We start from the raw sequence: 14,145 nt of genomic DNA, 5'->3' as shown, positions 1-14,145 counted from the left end.
AAAGTCAAATGTATATTTATCCCACAGAGGAAACTTTATCAACCAGTGCAAAAGTTTACTGGCACTAGCTGGTGATATAATGGGTAGTTTAAATCCTGCTAACTGCAAATAATTTTTCAACAGTGTTTATGATTGCGGTAGAGTTTAGTGAGGCAGAAGTACAGATAACATAAATATTTCGACAAAAGCCGATTGTACTGGAGCCATAAATAAATTAGACCCAGTTTGTAAATAAATTTGGTTTTTGCCAGCAAACATTTATAATCCTCTCTTGCTGCAAACGATAGTAATTTATATAGAAGAGGTCTTGAATGCCTTTGTAAAAAAGTCACTTCTCATTAGGAGGCAGTGCCTGGCGCCCGTCAAGTGTCTCAGACTGTGTGACTCGATTGGACACTGAAGGATACTGTACAGACCACCTAATGCTACTAGTTATTGTCCATGTTGATAATGACAGTTTCCAGAGACCATACATAGTTTGGGAGTCTATGAAGTTGTCATATTATATCATTCCCTTAAATACCTAGCTTGTGTTACCACTTAGCAATGTTGAAATTACCCCCTCTCAAATCATAAGTGCTATTTAGTGTATGTATACACATACGCATAGCACATCTGTTCATATTTTTCTGAAAACACGTTTTGCCAAAGTGTGTAATGTTTTCTCAAATTAAAAAGAAAAACCCTTCTTTTATGTTTTTCAATGACATTGCGTCCATCCCCATGGTTTTGAATGGTTTTACATTTAATATGATGTAGTGGTGGGAAATTCAATATGGGGGCCTTTATAGCTTAAAATGGGGTTGGAAAATTGAAATCCTTGGAACCATCTAAACTTGTTTTACACCAAAGACCTGCATTTGCAATAGGGCCAGAGTCCAAGCTGAAATTAGCCAAAATCAAGGAACTCTCCCCACAGAATCACTTTAAGGTCAGAAGTCGTTGTTGTCTTTGCTACCAAGCTCTGTGAGAACAAGGGCCATTGTTCATTTTCAAATAAAACCTAATTTTGAGACTCTAACAAAATTTCACTCTTTGGGGCCCTCTCTGCTCCTTATCAAACCAAGAGTGTGGTTAGGATAGCGTTCTATTGCTTGTTCCCATTCCTTTTTATCAGCAAGCCATTGCTACAACTCCCTCTTCTGCCAGACACGCATAATTATTTTCTTTTCTTTATGTAGAACTTCTGGCTATAAGACAGCTCTTCTGTTTTGTAGCAGTAGGGAAGAGACTGTGTCAAGTCAGTTGTGAGAATGAATTTGAACTTACATTTATACTGTTTATTCAGTTCTCTTACACACTATCTTTATTATATGGTAGAAAATAGAGCTCAATCCCACTTATTTTTTGATCTTTATCTTTTTGGGGTCGTTTTGAATATTTTCACCCAGTTTATATTAGAATTCATTCTCCTCGCTACAAAATGACACCCCCCCCCCCCGCCCCGCCTTCCTTTAACTTGTAGCTCCTGAGTTTTGGTCTCTCTTTTGGAGGCAAGAAGGATGTCTGCCAAAAGCCACCAAGCCACACTTAGGTAATTATAATAAACAAGTTGGGGCTCTCATTTCACATGCAGAGCTGAATGAAGCAGAGCTGTGGTCAAAGGGATCCCAGTTACTCCTCCATTAGCAATGGCACATTAATGTGCCCTCCTGCTCCCCTCCCCCCCTTAAACACTTCTTTCTTTCTTTTTTTAAGGAAGCAAATCAGGTCACTCCTTAGCATGGGAAGGGCTGCTGCTTTCTTCTGAAACCACCATCAACAACATAAACAAATTAGAGGTAGTAAACCACACATTCTGCCCACACGTAAACCACAGTCCTCACCAGAGGGCAGTCTACTTAATGTGAGAATAACAGCCCAGTTTTATAAGCCTCTACTGGGAATAAATTCCAGTTTCACTGGTTAGAGCAAAGTTAGGCAGCCAGAGGACAGTGTCTCCTAGGTTACGTTGAGAGAGACCAAACCAATTCTCAAAGTGTCTTTTCGGGAAATATGTTTTATAAGCTTTTGGTACACCGAACCTTGTCCATCCTTTGGTTTTCATTATGTAGAATGGGGATTGCTTGAGTGGAATGGACCTAGGGCTGAGCTTGTCCAATGTGCTTATTTATGGATAGGGAAACAGGGACCCAAAAGACCTAAGGCTCTCAAGCTCTCACTTTCAAGGTTACCCCAGGTGCTGGAGACACATTGCTGAATCCAGATCTCTATTTGTGATTTTCCCTGCTTTTCCCAAATGCAAATGGCAGGGTCTATAATCCCCCATCTTGGCCCATGTGGGAGTTGTCAAATATTCTCTATACCTTCCTGATGCTGATATGCTTCCTTTCCTGACAATGGTTAGTCCTCCACTAATGTGTCCAGCCCTAAACTAATGTGTTCCGTCATCAGTAAATTCCTGCCTGTGATAGTCTTTTCTTAAATACCTGTTTAAACAGTCATTTAGATAAGAGCGTCCCATTTGTGTGCAACAGGAAATGCCTGCCTTCTTTTAGATACTCTGGCAAATAATTACTGTAGATATGGCTTGAATACTGAAAGGCTGTACTCTGGTCATTTCAGACTGCCTGAGGAGTAACCACCCAGTCTGCTGCACCATGATTTCAGGGCATTTCTATTTTACCCTAAATGAATCTGAAGGAATATCGCTTTGGGAATATAAAAAGTTTACGAGAACAGCCATCAGGTCAAAGATTGCCAAAAGTCTCTTAAAAATTTGTATTGCTAAAAGAAAGTTGAGGCACATAGTTATAATGTAAAAAGAACCCCTATCTGATCTGTGATAAGTCTGTTCTTACCTGGGCATTCCAGTGGGTATTGGTGACCGTGGTTCCCTAACAACTGAATAAAGCCAAACATTAACCAGGCCGTGTTTTTCCTTGGAGTAGTACTCGCAGAGCTTTAATGTCTTTATTTTAGCTGTTTTCGATTCTGTAAGTAGATACCAAAGGGCTTTACTGGTACCTCAACTATGAATTTTCTGGCAATTTCTTTCCATAACCCTTTTAAAATAGCTTAGTTCCACCTCTGAAGAGGAACTTTTGAAAGTGGCCAAACCCATTTCATTATAGTTTAGAAGCTACCAGTTTAATTCACAAACCATACTTGTTTAGTGAAATGTCTGTGAAATTCCTCGGAGAGTGGAGAAACTCTTAATCAGATTTAAAAGCCACAGGACAAGCAAGGGGTACGCCACAATCCTATGAGCAAGATAAATGTTTGCTCATTGATTTGGTCCCTTACTTCCAATTCATGTGGTATTTTCTGCCATCTCCCTTGCTGGCCTCCCAACACTCTTTCATACTTTTGGGTCTTTTTGACAGCCCATAAATGAAATATTTTTAGGAAACACTGGGGGGAAAAGTTCCATAGGAAAGAAATGGAATAGCATGGTACAAGGAAGTAGCAAATACTTGAGGAGCAAGGAAGCTTAGAAGGTCATTAAAAAAATTCCATGTGCCAAGCCATGTTGATAGATTATCTCACAAAAAATAATGGTCTCTGGAGACATGAATTCTACAAGTGCAGTTCAGTGTCAAAAGATTCCATGGAGGTCTATTTTCTTCTCAGCCCTCTCTGGAGGCAGCACTTTCTGAAGACCGTGTCCGTCAGCAGCTTCCATTCTAGGAGATGCCTCTCTTTTCTAAACCTACACCTCTGGACCCTTACTACAGTCCTTCAAAGCTAGTTTAAGTCAGTTTTCTGGAAAATCATTTTCGTTACTTTTACTAGTTCCCTTTCTTCCTTTCATTGGGATCTTAAATTTCATTATCTTGGGGCCATTCTCACTGAATATTCTCCTGGCCAGTTCCTAGCCCTTCTTTGTTCTATTTGTGCATCTGGCATTACTTGGGCTCCACCCTTTTCCCCAAGCCCAGCACGCGTTTATTGGTTGTGTTGCTGGTGCAGAAGAGCTGGCTCCAGAGGTCCTCTGCTTTCTCACAAACATGCTGCCGTAACCGTTCTGGAATTGTCCTAACAAGGGAAGAAGAGCACGTCCGGTTTGAATTTTGGAAGGAAATCGATGTCTTCCCCCGCCCTTCCCTGCCCTACCATTAGCAGACACCGACTCATGGACTCGTGTTCATGTGCTCACGTCCTACCAGGAGGTCCCTGGTGGGCCTTTGGGGTTTGGCCGTGCCTCCTCTCTTCCTAGAGCTGGGCACGCATCCTCAGCTCTCAGCCACGTGTAATCCTTCCTGTCTGCTTGCGAGTTGGGCACAAAGTACCGGCGCTCGGGCCCACCCTCTTCTTTAGTAGCAATTAACCTTTACTACGGAGCTTCCTTTGAAGTTTGCTCATGTTTTTATTACAAAACTGCAATGAGGAACATAATGGGGGGAAATGTCTAAATTTCTGAGTTACCTAATCTGTTCAATTCCCTAGCTGGTCTCCTCCTGGCAGTTGTTTCATGTAGTTATGATCTCAACCAGTCTGCCTGAGATCTCAAACCATGTTTCTGTCTCAGCCTATTTGAAAGATTAGTGAGCTATTACACACATGCACATACACTGCAAATGCACGTGGATGTGTGTATTATATGTGTGTACAGCTGAGTATAAAGAACTGATTTCTTGTTTAATGCCTACAGAAATCAGGCTTACTTTATAGTCAAACTATGTGTATATGCTTTTAATATTAAAATGAAACTCTACTTGGTTGCTAAATGTTTTCTGTCAAGGAACGAAAATGAAGAGTAGACAGGAAATTATTTATGTTAGTATCACTAATGATAATGCTGAGTGATAAGTATTATGACGGGTAGTGAATGCTATTAATGGTGAAACTCAGGATTTTGAATGGCATCTGCCCAGAAGATTTGTAGTTAAACGAGGCAGAGAGGCCAAGTGAAACAAATGGTGAGTTATATAAAACCCACAAAAAGAAAAGGCATTTTAGGCCAGCCTTGCAAATAAGAACCAAAGAATTACGAGTGAAATGGCATTTTTTTTTTCTAGCCTGCCGTTCACAGGAGCTCAAATAAATGAAATCATTTTTCTCTGCTTTTCACTCAGCAGTAAATCATTGGTAATCCAAGGTTAGTAGAAAAGCAACTATGGAACTCAAAGAAAATAAAAGAGAATCTCTTTTTCTTCCTTAGGATGGGTAAGGACTTTCTAAGAAAAATGTAAAAATCACAAAGCAAACATAGACTTCGTTCCATAAAAGTTAAAATTTTTATACAACATAAACCCATGAGAAAAACCAAATGATAAATCATTTACTAGGGAAAGTAGCACAAACTGTATCAAGGGATAATTTTTTTTATTATTAATAAGGCAGGCCAATAAATGCTCAATTAAAAATGGACAAAAACAATGAACAATTTGCAAAAGGACAACTATGAATGACAAAAAATTTTAGTCTCCGTGGTCAACTGAGATGTGAATTAAGAGAGCAATACATATATAATTTTTTCCATTGTATTAATAAAATTTAAAAGCAAGACATAATAATAAGTGCTAGTGTAGCTTACAGGAGTATAAATTGGTATATACTTCCGAAAAGCCTGTTAATATTCTGATGATAAATCTCTGATGATATTTCTTTCAATAATCTACTCTAAGGGAATTAAAATGGATGAATATGCATATTTATATGAAACTATGTTTATCTTAGTGGCACTGATGCAACAGAAAGTTAGAAACAACTTAAGTAATTCCCATGCAAATAGTTCACTTTTTGTAGATCCATGTAATGGAATATTATGCAACAATTAAATGTATCTTTAGGAAATAGTTTTAAAAACATAAGTGTTCATAATAAAGTGTCAAGTGAAAAACAGAAACTATTCACACAGTATGGCCACCATGTTGAAATAATCGAACTTTAAAACATATCCTTAGAGAAGAAAAAGGAAAAAAAAAAAAAGAGATTGCCTGAGAGTTACAGACACGGTTGGCTTTAGACACCTAGGTTCCAGTCTCAGGGGATTTTGGATACACGGTTTTGCATCCTTGAGTATCAGTTCCAGATGTGGAAAATAGAAGACTATTTATCACCGTGGCTTTCTTACAGGATTGCGAGTGTTCAAGTGAGAAGGTATAGATACATCTATGGAAGTTACTATTATTGTCGGTATGATTTCTGCAATTTCCCTTTAGCCGATTCTGAATGCTTTCAGAATGGGACTCTCTTTGAGTGGAAACCTGTGTTAGTTATTCAAAGAGTCATAGAAATAAATATACTCCAGTCCAAGAGTGTGCTTTTGTTTGGTCTCCAGGGATATTAGAACACTTAAAACTTGAATCGAAAAGGCTGATTTCCAGAAGCATTTCCCAAGTCATTTTTCTCAAGTCCAACAATAAGCTTGTCTTTCTGTCCTCACTCAGTTAATGATACATCTAAAGGATGCATGAAGCAAATTCTGGTAGCAGGCAACTCAGCTCCAAGAAGTTACAAGGCTTATTCATCTTTATGAGACCACTGATGTATATAGATAGCAGTTCTTACCTGATACTTACCTATTGTAAATGTGCCCAGTTCCGCCCCCTCCCCCCCCAATAGCAAAGATTTAACGGAGATAGGATAATTGAGGTAGTTTGTCATTTAGATGAAATGTTTTAGCAGCTTTTTGGATAGTTCTTGAGTAATGTACATGGAGGCATTAGTTTACTTCGGTTTATGCAAATATTCAATGCAGTGTGATAAACTGCATTTGCTGTTGAAAATTTTGTAATGCGAGATTACATTGAAATACTGTTGCACGTTTCAATTTGTAAAACTCAGCAGTTTTCTATTTCTCTTTATTGGTCACCACAACCCTTTGTATATTTAATTCGGATGATACTAGATTAACAGAGGCTTGAAAGCAAATTGCCTGGGTTTGCGTATACATTTAGTGCCTGCCTGTGGATAAATAGGACCATGAGTCTTTTTCCAGAATTTGCGTGACCTATATCAGTTGTTCTTTGGGTTTAATTGGAATTTTTTGCCATTGTAAGCAGAATTGCATTCAGGCTTTAAATTCAAACTCTTCTGTGCAGCAGCCGGGCACACATGTGTACTTTGTCTCCACAAGAATTGAAATCCAAACGCACTCGTTCAGATTATGCATTGGAAGAGTTTGTGGGTAACTCAAAGGTCATGAGGTCAGCTATGCCAGTGGGGGGGCCCAGATGGGTTTGTCTCTATCCTTTTTTAAGATTTGAGATCACTTTGATGGAACTGACAGTATGAGTGATTTAACCCTTTGAGGAAATAGGAGAAATGTTACTGACTTTTAATGGATAATTACTGGAGGAAATAGTTCTATTCATTTGGATGTCTTTTTGTTTCCTGCTGCCTAAATGGACAAGTCTATAGATTATACAATACTTGCAATTTATAGCACTTAGTTCTTGAGAAAAACAAAGTCTTCACAATGTGTGAGAAATCCCCTTAAGAATCTGTAAAGTAACTCTGCATTTGCAGTAGTTAAATGTTACAACTCTACAGAGATTTTTAAAATACATTTTTAGCTGTGTCAAGAGTGCTAGTGAACTTTTGGCTCTTAGGTTGAAGTGCAAAATCTCCCTGAAGGATAAATTTAGATAGACTTTATCAAGGGTATTTGGACCCTGAAGTATATTTCTCTGATGATATTTCTTTGGGGGCATTACTAAAATTGTTTCTTTTGATGTTGGATTTGGAGAAAAGTTTATAATCTGTTGTGTTCCATTTCTATGGCTTTAAAGGTGGTTTTTAGAATCAAAATAGTTTCCTACATTTGGTAGAAAATATAGATTTGGTGTAATATTTTAATAAAATTATATCGTAGGTTGGTTATCTCTTTAGTAAGTATTTATTAAGCACCTTTATGTAGGTGCTTTCTAAGAACAATGAGCTCTGAGTCTTTCCTTTAAAGACCAGTTTCCTAGTTGGCATAACAGATTCATTCATATTAAACTAAGTAGCAGTGCATGACATTATTTGATCATCATATTTGGGGGTGGATTTTATAAGAATTCAGAGAAAGGGGGTACTTGTGTTAAATGGGATGGTAAGGGGACAAGCTGAAATGTGACCTGACAGGATGACTAAAAGGCAGACGGGCAGAGGAGTGCAGATAGGGTGACCCAGCAGGAAGAACTGCAGGGAAAATTTCTTTGAGTTCAAAAGACAGGGATAAGCCTATTCTGGCCTGGGTCCTCCTACTGAGAAGTGTTGAGAATCAGAGAGGAAAGGAGAATGGTTTTAAAATAAAAGGGATTTTATTCCAAGCCTACGGACTTTATTTTATTTTATTTTATTTTATTTTATTTTATTTTATTTTATTTTATTTTTAAATCTTTTTTTTTAAATTTATTTTTGAGAGAGAGAGAGAGAAAAAAAACAGTGGAGGGGCAGAGAGAGACCGAAACACAGTATCCAAAGCAGGCTCCGGGCTCTGAGCTGTCAGCATAGAGCCCGACGTGGGCCTAGAACTCGTGAATCACAAGATCATGACCGGAGCCAAAACTGGCCACCCAACTGACTGAGCCACCCAGGTGCCCAGCAAGCCTAAGAACTTTAGACTTTACCTGTGGATACTGGGAATTCTTGGAGGCTATTACAGAGGAAAATGGATGTGCCGGGAAGATAAATTTAACAGCATTGTACAGACTTAGTATTGAGGGATACTGGCTGAAAAGAGGCTGGATGTCTGGAGACATTATAGAGGACTGTTAGAAAATTCAGGAAGGAAAACGTGGATTGAATGAATGAGGTGAGGGCAAAAATCTCGCAAGAAGAACGGACAGCATTAATGACTGAATAAATTGGAGGATGAAGGAGAGAAAATGTCCATGTTATTTTAGAACCTTGAACATGGATAATTAGGGGGAAAATTGTATTCTTAATAGACATTGTGAAGGAGGCAGGAGACTCAGTGTGAGGGCAGACAATAATGTGCAAGATTTTGGATACAATGAACTTGAATGATAGTAACCTTGTGCGCTGTGGTCAATGTCTCAAGGAATGAGGTTGGGTCCTAGAGTTTGGTTCTATGCTTGGTTTAAATGGCATGTTCTCATTATTTGACTCAGGAACCAAGCACTTCATTAGAAAGGTACTTTGGCATGTGCTAAAACTTTAAGAGGAATCAGTACTTCATAAATCTTTAAGAGAAGTCAGTACTTGATCAACAATTGTTAATGAGTGTCATAGTTAATAAACTTCCACATTGAATCAGAGAGGGAATTGGGGCTAGAACTCAAGTGTTCTACCCTCTAGCCCAGCAAAATATCTTGGAAGATTTTAATAATTTATAGAACTGCATGGTTGGTAACATCTTAAAGGTCACCTAGTCTAGTCATCAACCTGAAGCTGAAATTCCTCCAAATTATCCCTAATTTATGATTATCTAGTTATGTTAGAAGCCTTGTGATATGGGAACTTAAGGCAACTCATTTTACCTTTGGATGGCTCTGGTCGACATTTGTCTCCATATCATTTTAACTCTTTTCTCCTTGAAGGTTTACAAATCAAACAAATCAGGTATGACTTTCAGTCCATAATCCTTGTGAGCAAGAAATGTGTGCTTTTTTTTCCCCCTTAAGATAACTGAAATTCCCTTCAACCTGTGAACTGGTGGGAAATTCAAGCTCAGTCACTACTTTTTAACCCTCCAGCAAGTTGCATAAAGATCTTAAAGTCTGAAATGGTGCATTCATTTACTTTAGGTGTGGGGGCTGTGTTGCCTTGTGGAGTCCTGAGAGCCCCAGTGCAGAGTGTCCAGACTCCCCTTTACTCTACCCTGCTTTCTCCTCTGGAAAACTTGCTGAATTTCTTTAATGATTTTTGTTTTTACAAATGTCCAGAGGAATCACTAGCTTCAAGTAACTTTATTTACTTATTTATTTTATTTTAAATGTATTTATTTAAATTCTAGTTAACATACAGTGTAGTATTGGTTTCAGGAGTAGAATCCTATGATTCATCATTTCCATATAACACCCAGTGCTTCTGCCAACAAATGCCCTCCTTAATGCCCATCACCCATTTAGCCCATCCCCCTACGCCCCCCCCCCCCAGCAACTCTCAGTTTGTTCTCTGTATTTAAGAGTCTCTCATGGTTTGCCTCCCTCTCTGTTTGTATCTGATTTTTCCTTCCCTTCCCTATGTTCATCTGTTGTGTTTCTTAAATTCCACATATGAGTGAAATCGTATGGTATTTGTCTTTCTCTGCCTGACTTATTTTGCTTTGCATAATACAGCCTAGTTCAAGTAACTTTAATTCTCTGCTCTGTGTAAGTTGCTGAGGCAAAGAATACCAATGGCTTGGTGATGTGTTTGAAATGGGAAAGGAAAGATTGAGAAAGAACAAACATAAAATAATGTTTCAGTAAATAGTCCTGCCACACAAATTTAAGCCTTGTTGCCCATCATAGCCCTTGGAGTCTTTGATGATTCTCCTACAATTTATCTGAGATACATTGCATGATACAACTTTCCAATACATTCCATAGTAAAGCTATCACCTCCTGATTTAGGATGGTTTGTGGGGTTGTAGGTACACATATGTTTACTACTTATCTCTTTTACTCAGACCAATAATTAAATTGCTGATTGTTTCCCAGCTAAATAATGGTTAGAGCTGGCCCATGAGAGTATTGACAGTTGAAGATTAGCTCATTCGATTTATGGATTCACCACAGATAAACCAAATCCCCCATCTGTGAATAACAGAGATTTTAATGAAGGTGTATTTTATCAATGGCCTTCCTTATTTTGTCTTCAAAGAAAAATGGCATTACAAGGTGGCTACTGAATTGTGGGATTTTAACTCTTCTACATGAATATGAATTTACAAAGGTATCATTTTTTCACAGATAATGAGTGTGTATATGGCAGCTACCCTGAAATTCCTCTGGAAGAAATGCCAGATGCAGATGGAGTAGCCAGCACTCCCTCCCTCAATATTCAAGAGCCATGCTCTCCAGCCACATCCAGCGAAGCCTTCACTCCAAAGGAGGGCTCTCCGTACAAAGCCCCCATCTACATCCCTGATGATATCCCCATTCCTGCTGAATTTGAACTTCGAGAGTCAAATATGCCTGGAGCTGGACTAGGAATATGGACCAAAAGGAAGATTGAAGCAGGTGAAAAGTTTGGGCCTTATGTGGGAGAGCAGCGGTCAAATCTGAAAGACCCCAGCTACGGATGGGAGGTAAGAATATATTTTGAGTTTACACATTTAAGTATATTCAGATATGTGAAGAAAAGATTACTTTTTTTTTTATAAATTAATATATATTAAAATAGTTTCTTCTTTTGGTGTACAATTTTGTGAATGTACATGTGTGTTCATTCATATAACTACTGCCAAACTCAGGTTACAGAACAATTTCAATATTGCCCAAATTTCCCCTTACCTTTTTTTTTTTTTTTTTTTTTTTTTTGCAGTTATACCCTTTCCTCATTCCTAATTACTGGCAGCCACTCACTGTTTTTTGTCATATAATTTAGGCGAAAAGATTACTTTTTAAAGTGACCATAAAGTAAGCAAATTCCAATTGTTGTACAATGTCTTCAAATAGATATTTAAGAATGAACCTCCCTCATAAGCTCACTTCTTGATAGAAACAAACTGTTGCACTAAGGTATAGCATGATAGAAAGGAACTCAACTAATGAATGGTAAAGAATAGTATCAACTTAAAAACATACCAAAGGGAACAAATACAGTTTTTATAGTTAACATTTAGAAGCATTGTATGTGGCCATTCATATAGTATGTGGCATAGGCAAACAACTGTCATCATATGACGAATTTATTGTATTTTATCTTTCCTTTGAGGGCAAGGCTTGGAAGATTGGAGGAAACATTTGTTTTCTCCATTTTGTGGCTGAGTTAATTTGGTTTTACTTTGATTCTACATGGTCATTTTGCTTTGTGTTCTAATATATTTTGTCACTCTTGTGATAACCCTCCTTTTTCTACCTGCTTCCAGAATGTGAGCACTGTGCTGAATTCTGTGATGGTTTTTTATATTCAAATTTACCTAATGATACTTCATGCATATAATGACAGCAAAAATCAATATGGAAATCAGTTGCCAGTCTTAGCCATGATTTTTACAAAACCATCTTGGTAATATCTAGGAATGAGAAGTTACAGTCTGATTACTAAGTAAATTTTATTTCAATAAGAACAGGTAACTATGTTACTCTGAGCTTATAATTTTTATATAGATTCTGGGGCTATATATACTTCCTATTTATTTTTATAACTTGAAAACTTTTGTGGTTAAATAATAACATCATAATTTCTGGAAAAACTGGTCTATATTTGCAAAATGTGTAGGCAATTTCTATATTAGTAAGAAAGTGTTTTTTTGGAGATGTAATTGACCTTTAGTTTCATAGTATTTCAGGTAGACAGAAATCAGATAAGCTAGATTTATTTTGTATTTTCTCTTAATATTTATGATCATTAATAGAATATATGGTCAACATTTTAAATAGAAATAAATATGTAGTGCCTTCAGGACTTAATTTCAAATTTTTGTTCCTTTGGTTTATATGTATCCTCTTATGAAATCTGCTCAAAATGCCTTAATCAAAACAATTCTTGTCCAAATTCTAAAATCCCAAAAGTTAAGATCTGGATTTGACATGATTGCAAGTGAGAAATCCTTCCTTAGTTTTGTTCTTAGCCACGGCTCGGGGAAAGTTGTGGTTTGGCTACATTGCTTTTAGACACATATATTGATAAGAGGTTTTTAAAAAATCACTGTAGCATTAACTGATATGTGAGTTGAATTCGTTTTAAACTAAATGCGTAGAACTTTACGTCATTTTTGTTCTCCTTAAAATAAAGGCTATAAACATTCTAATAATAAGTAACTCATTAAACTTTTATTACAAAATCTCCAGAGCTAAACAACAAGTTCTGCACTGCTCGAGATTATCCAGAAGGCTTGGAATAAACCAAGGCTTAATAACAAAATAATTTTGCAGTTACAGGGTTGATAAATGTAGGACTGTGTCTCTTTAAACAGGGTATCTATGTATTGGGGGATGAGTCTGGGGAAAATTCTTCATTTAGACGAAATTTAAAAATAATTATTTTTCTCCTTGGAGTAGAATGTCTTCAGTATATACACAGGAAAATACTTTGAGAAATGTAAAATGATTCTTTTCATTATGTCAAAACTGAGTTGTTTTATTGCTTGGAAGTCAAGTTAACCTCTATAAATAGTTCATGACTCTTTGGCTAAAGATCGCCCATTCCCTCTCTCTCATTCGAGAATTCAACTGATGGTCAATTCGGTAGTTTTCTTCACCATTTTAATGGTTGCTCTCACTTTGGAAGAGTGTGGATTACCTGCTCTAGATGTATTGTGAACAAAACCAGAGAAAGGTTTTTTTTGGTGATTTTGGCAATCTTGTTATCCATGGAGGAGCACTTGAGCTCTTGACTCCAGGTTGTTTTTTTTTTTTTTCCTCCTTCTAATCTTACCCTAGTTAATACAAAACCCAGTCATGATCAACAAAGGCACTTTCACAAAGGCATCTTGCCCTACTCCTGCGTGCTTATTTTTAATCATTCTCCTGTCATATTTGTCCTGAACTGTAGCTGATTTCTGTACTGTTTGGTTAGAGAGATAATTGTGATCAACTAGTGTGACCTCGTGTTTTGATACTCCTTCATTTTTAAAAATGATCAATTTAAGGAGAAAAAAAAAACCTCTTAGGGCAAGGAAAATGCACACGAACAGAGGAAATCCATATTCAGGAAAACAATTATTGAGTGCAAAGCATTCATCAGATTCTGTACTGTTTCCCCTACAGAAACTCAGCCTATCATAACTGAACAAATCATTGTTATCTCCAGTACTATCCTTGCTCTTTGCTACTTACAAACCTCCCCTCCTTGTGCATTTCCTGTATAATAAATTGTATTACTGTCTGTCCAGTTGCTGAAGCCAAAAAGTGGGTTATCTTTGACTCTACTGCCTTCCATACCAACCCTGTATGATTTGTAGTTCCCATGTTCTATTAGGCCTCCATTCTTTGCTCACACTGGTCTTCCCACATGAGAACCATATTTTCCTTCCCATGCTTATCAGGTATCTATTCTTTCTTCAAGTCCATTTCTTCCATGATATTATCCTTGACCTTTCTAGTCACAATTTAGTACTGCTTGAATTTTGCCTCACCATAGCGCCAGGTAAATTCA

At 37.4% G+C, this 14,145-nt stretch overlaps 1 protein-coding gene across 5 annotated transcripts in view; it reads left to right on the top strand.

The window, feature by feature from the left end:
- Positions 1–14,145, top strand: part of MECOM (MDS1 and EVI1 complex locus) — a 560,629-nt gene that overhangs the window by 264,045 nt on the left and 282,439 nt on the right. For all 5 annotated transcript variants that reach the window (XM_030329665.1, XM_030329663.1, XM_030329661.1 and 2 more), the window contains exon 2: positions 10,794–11,131. In XM_030329665.1, coding sequence (XP_030185525.1) covers positions 10,794–11,131 — 338 coding nt within the window. The remainder of the gene's footprint in view (positions 1–10,793; positions 11,132–14,145) is intronic.

The sequence above is a fragment of the Lynx canadensis genome, chromosome C2 (assembly GCF_007474595.2).
Source record: "Lynx canadensis isolate LIC74 chromosome C2, mLynCan4.pri.v2, whole genome shotgun sequence".
In the NCBI taxonomy this organism is placed as follows: Eukaryota; Metazoa; Chordata; class Mammalia; order Carnivora; family Felidae; genus Lynx; species Lynx canadensis.
This window is presented reverse-complemented; position numbering and strand designations above follow the sequence as displayed.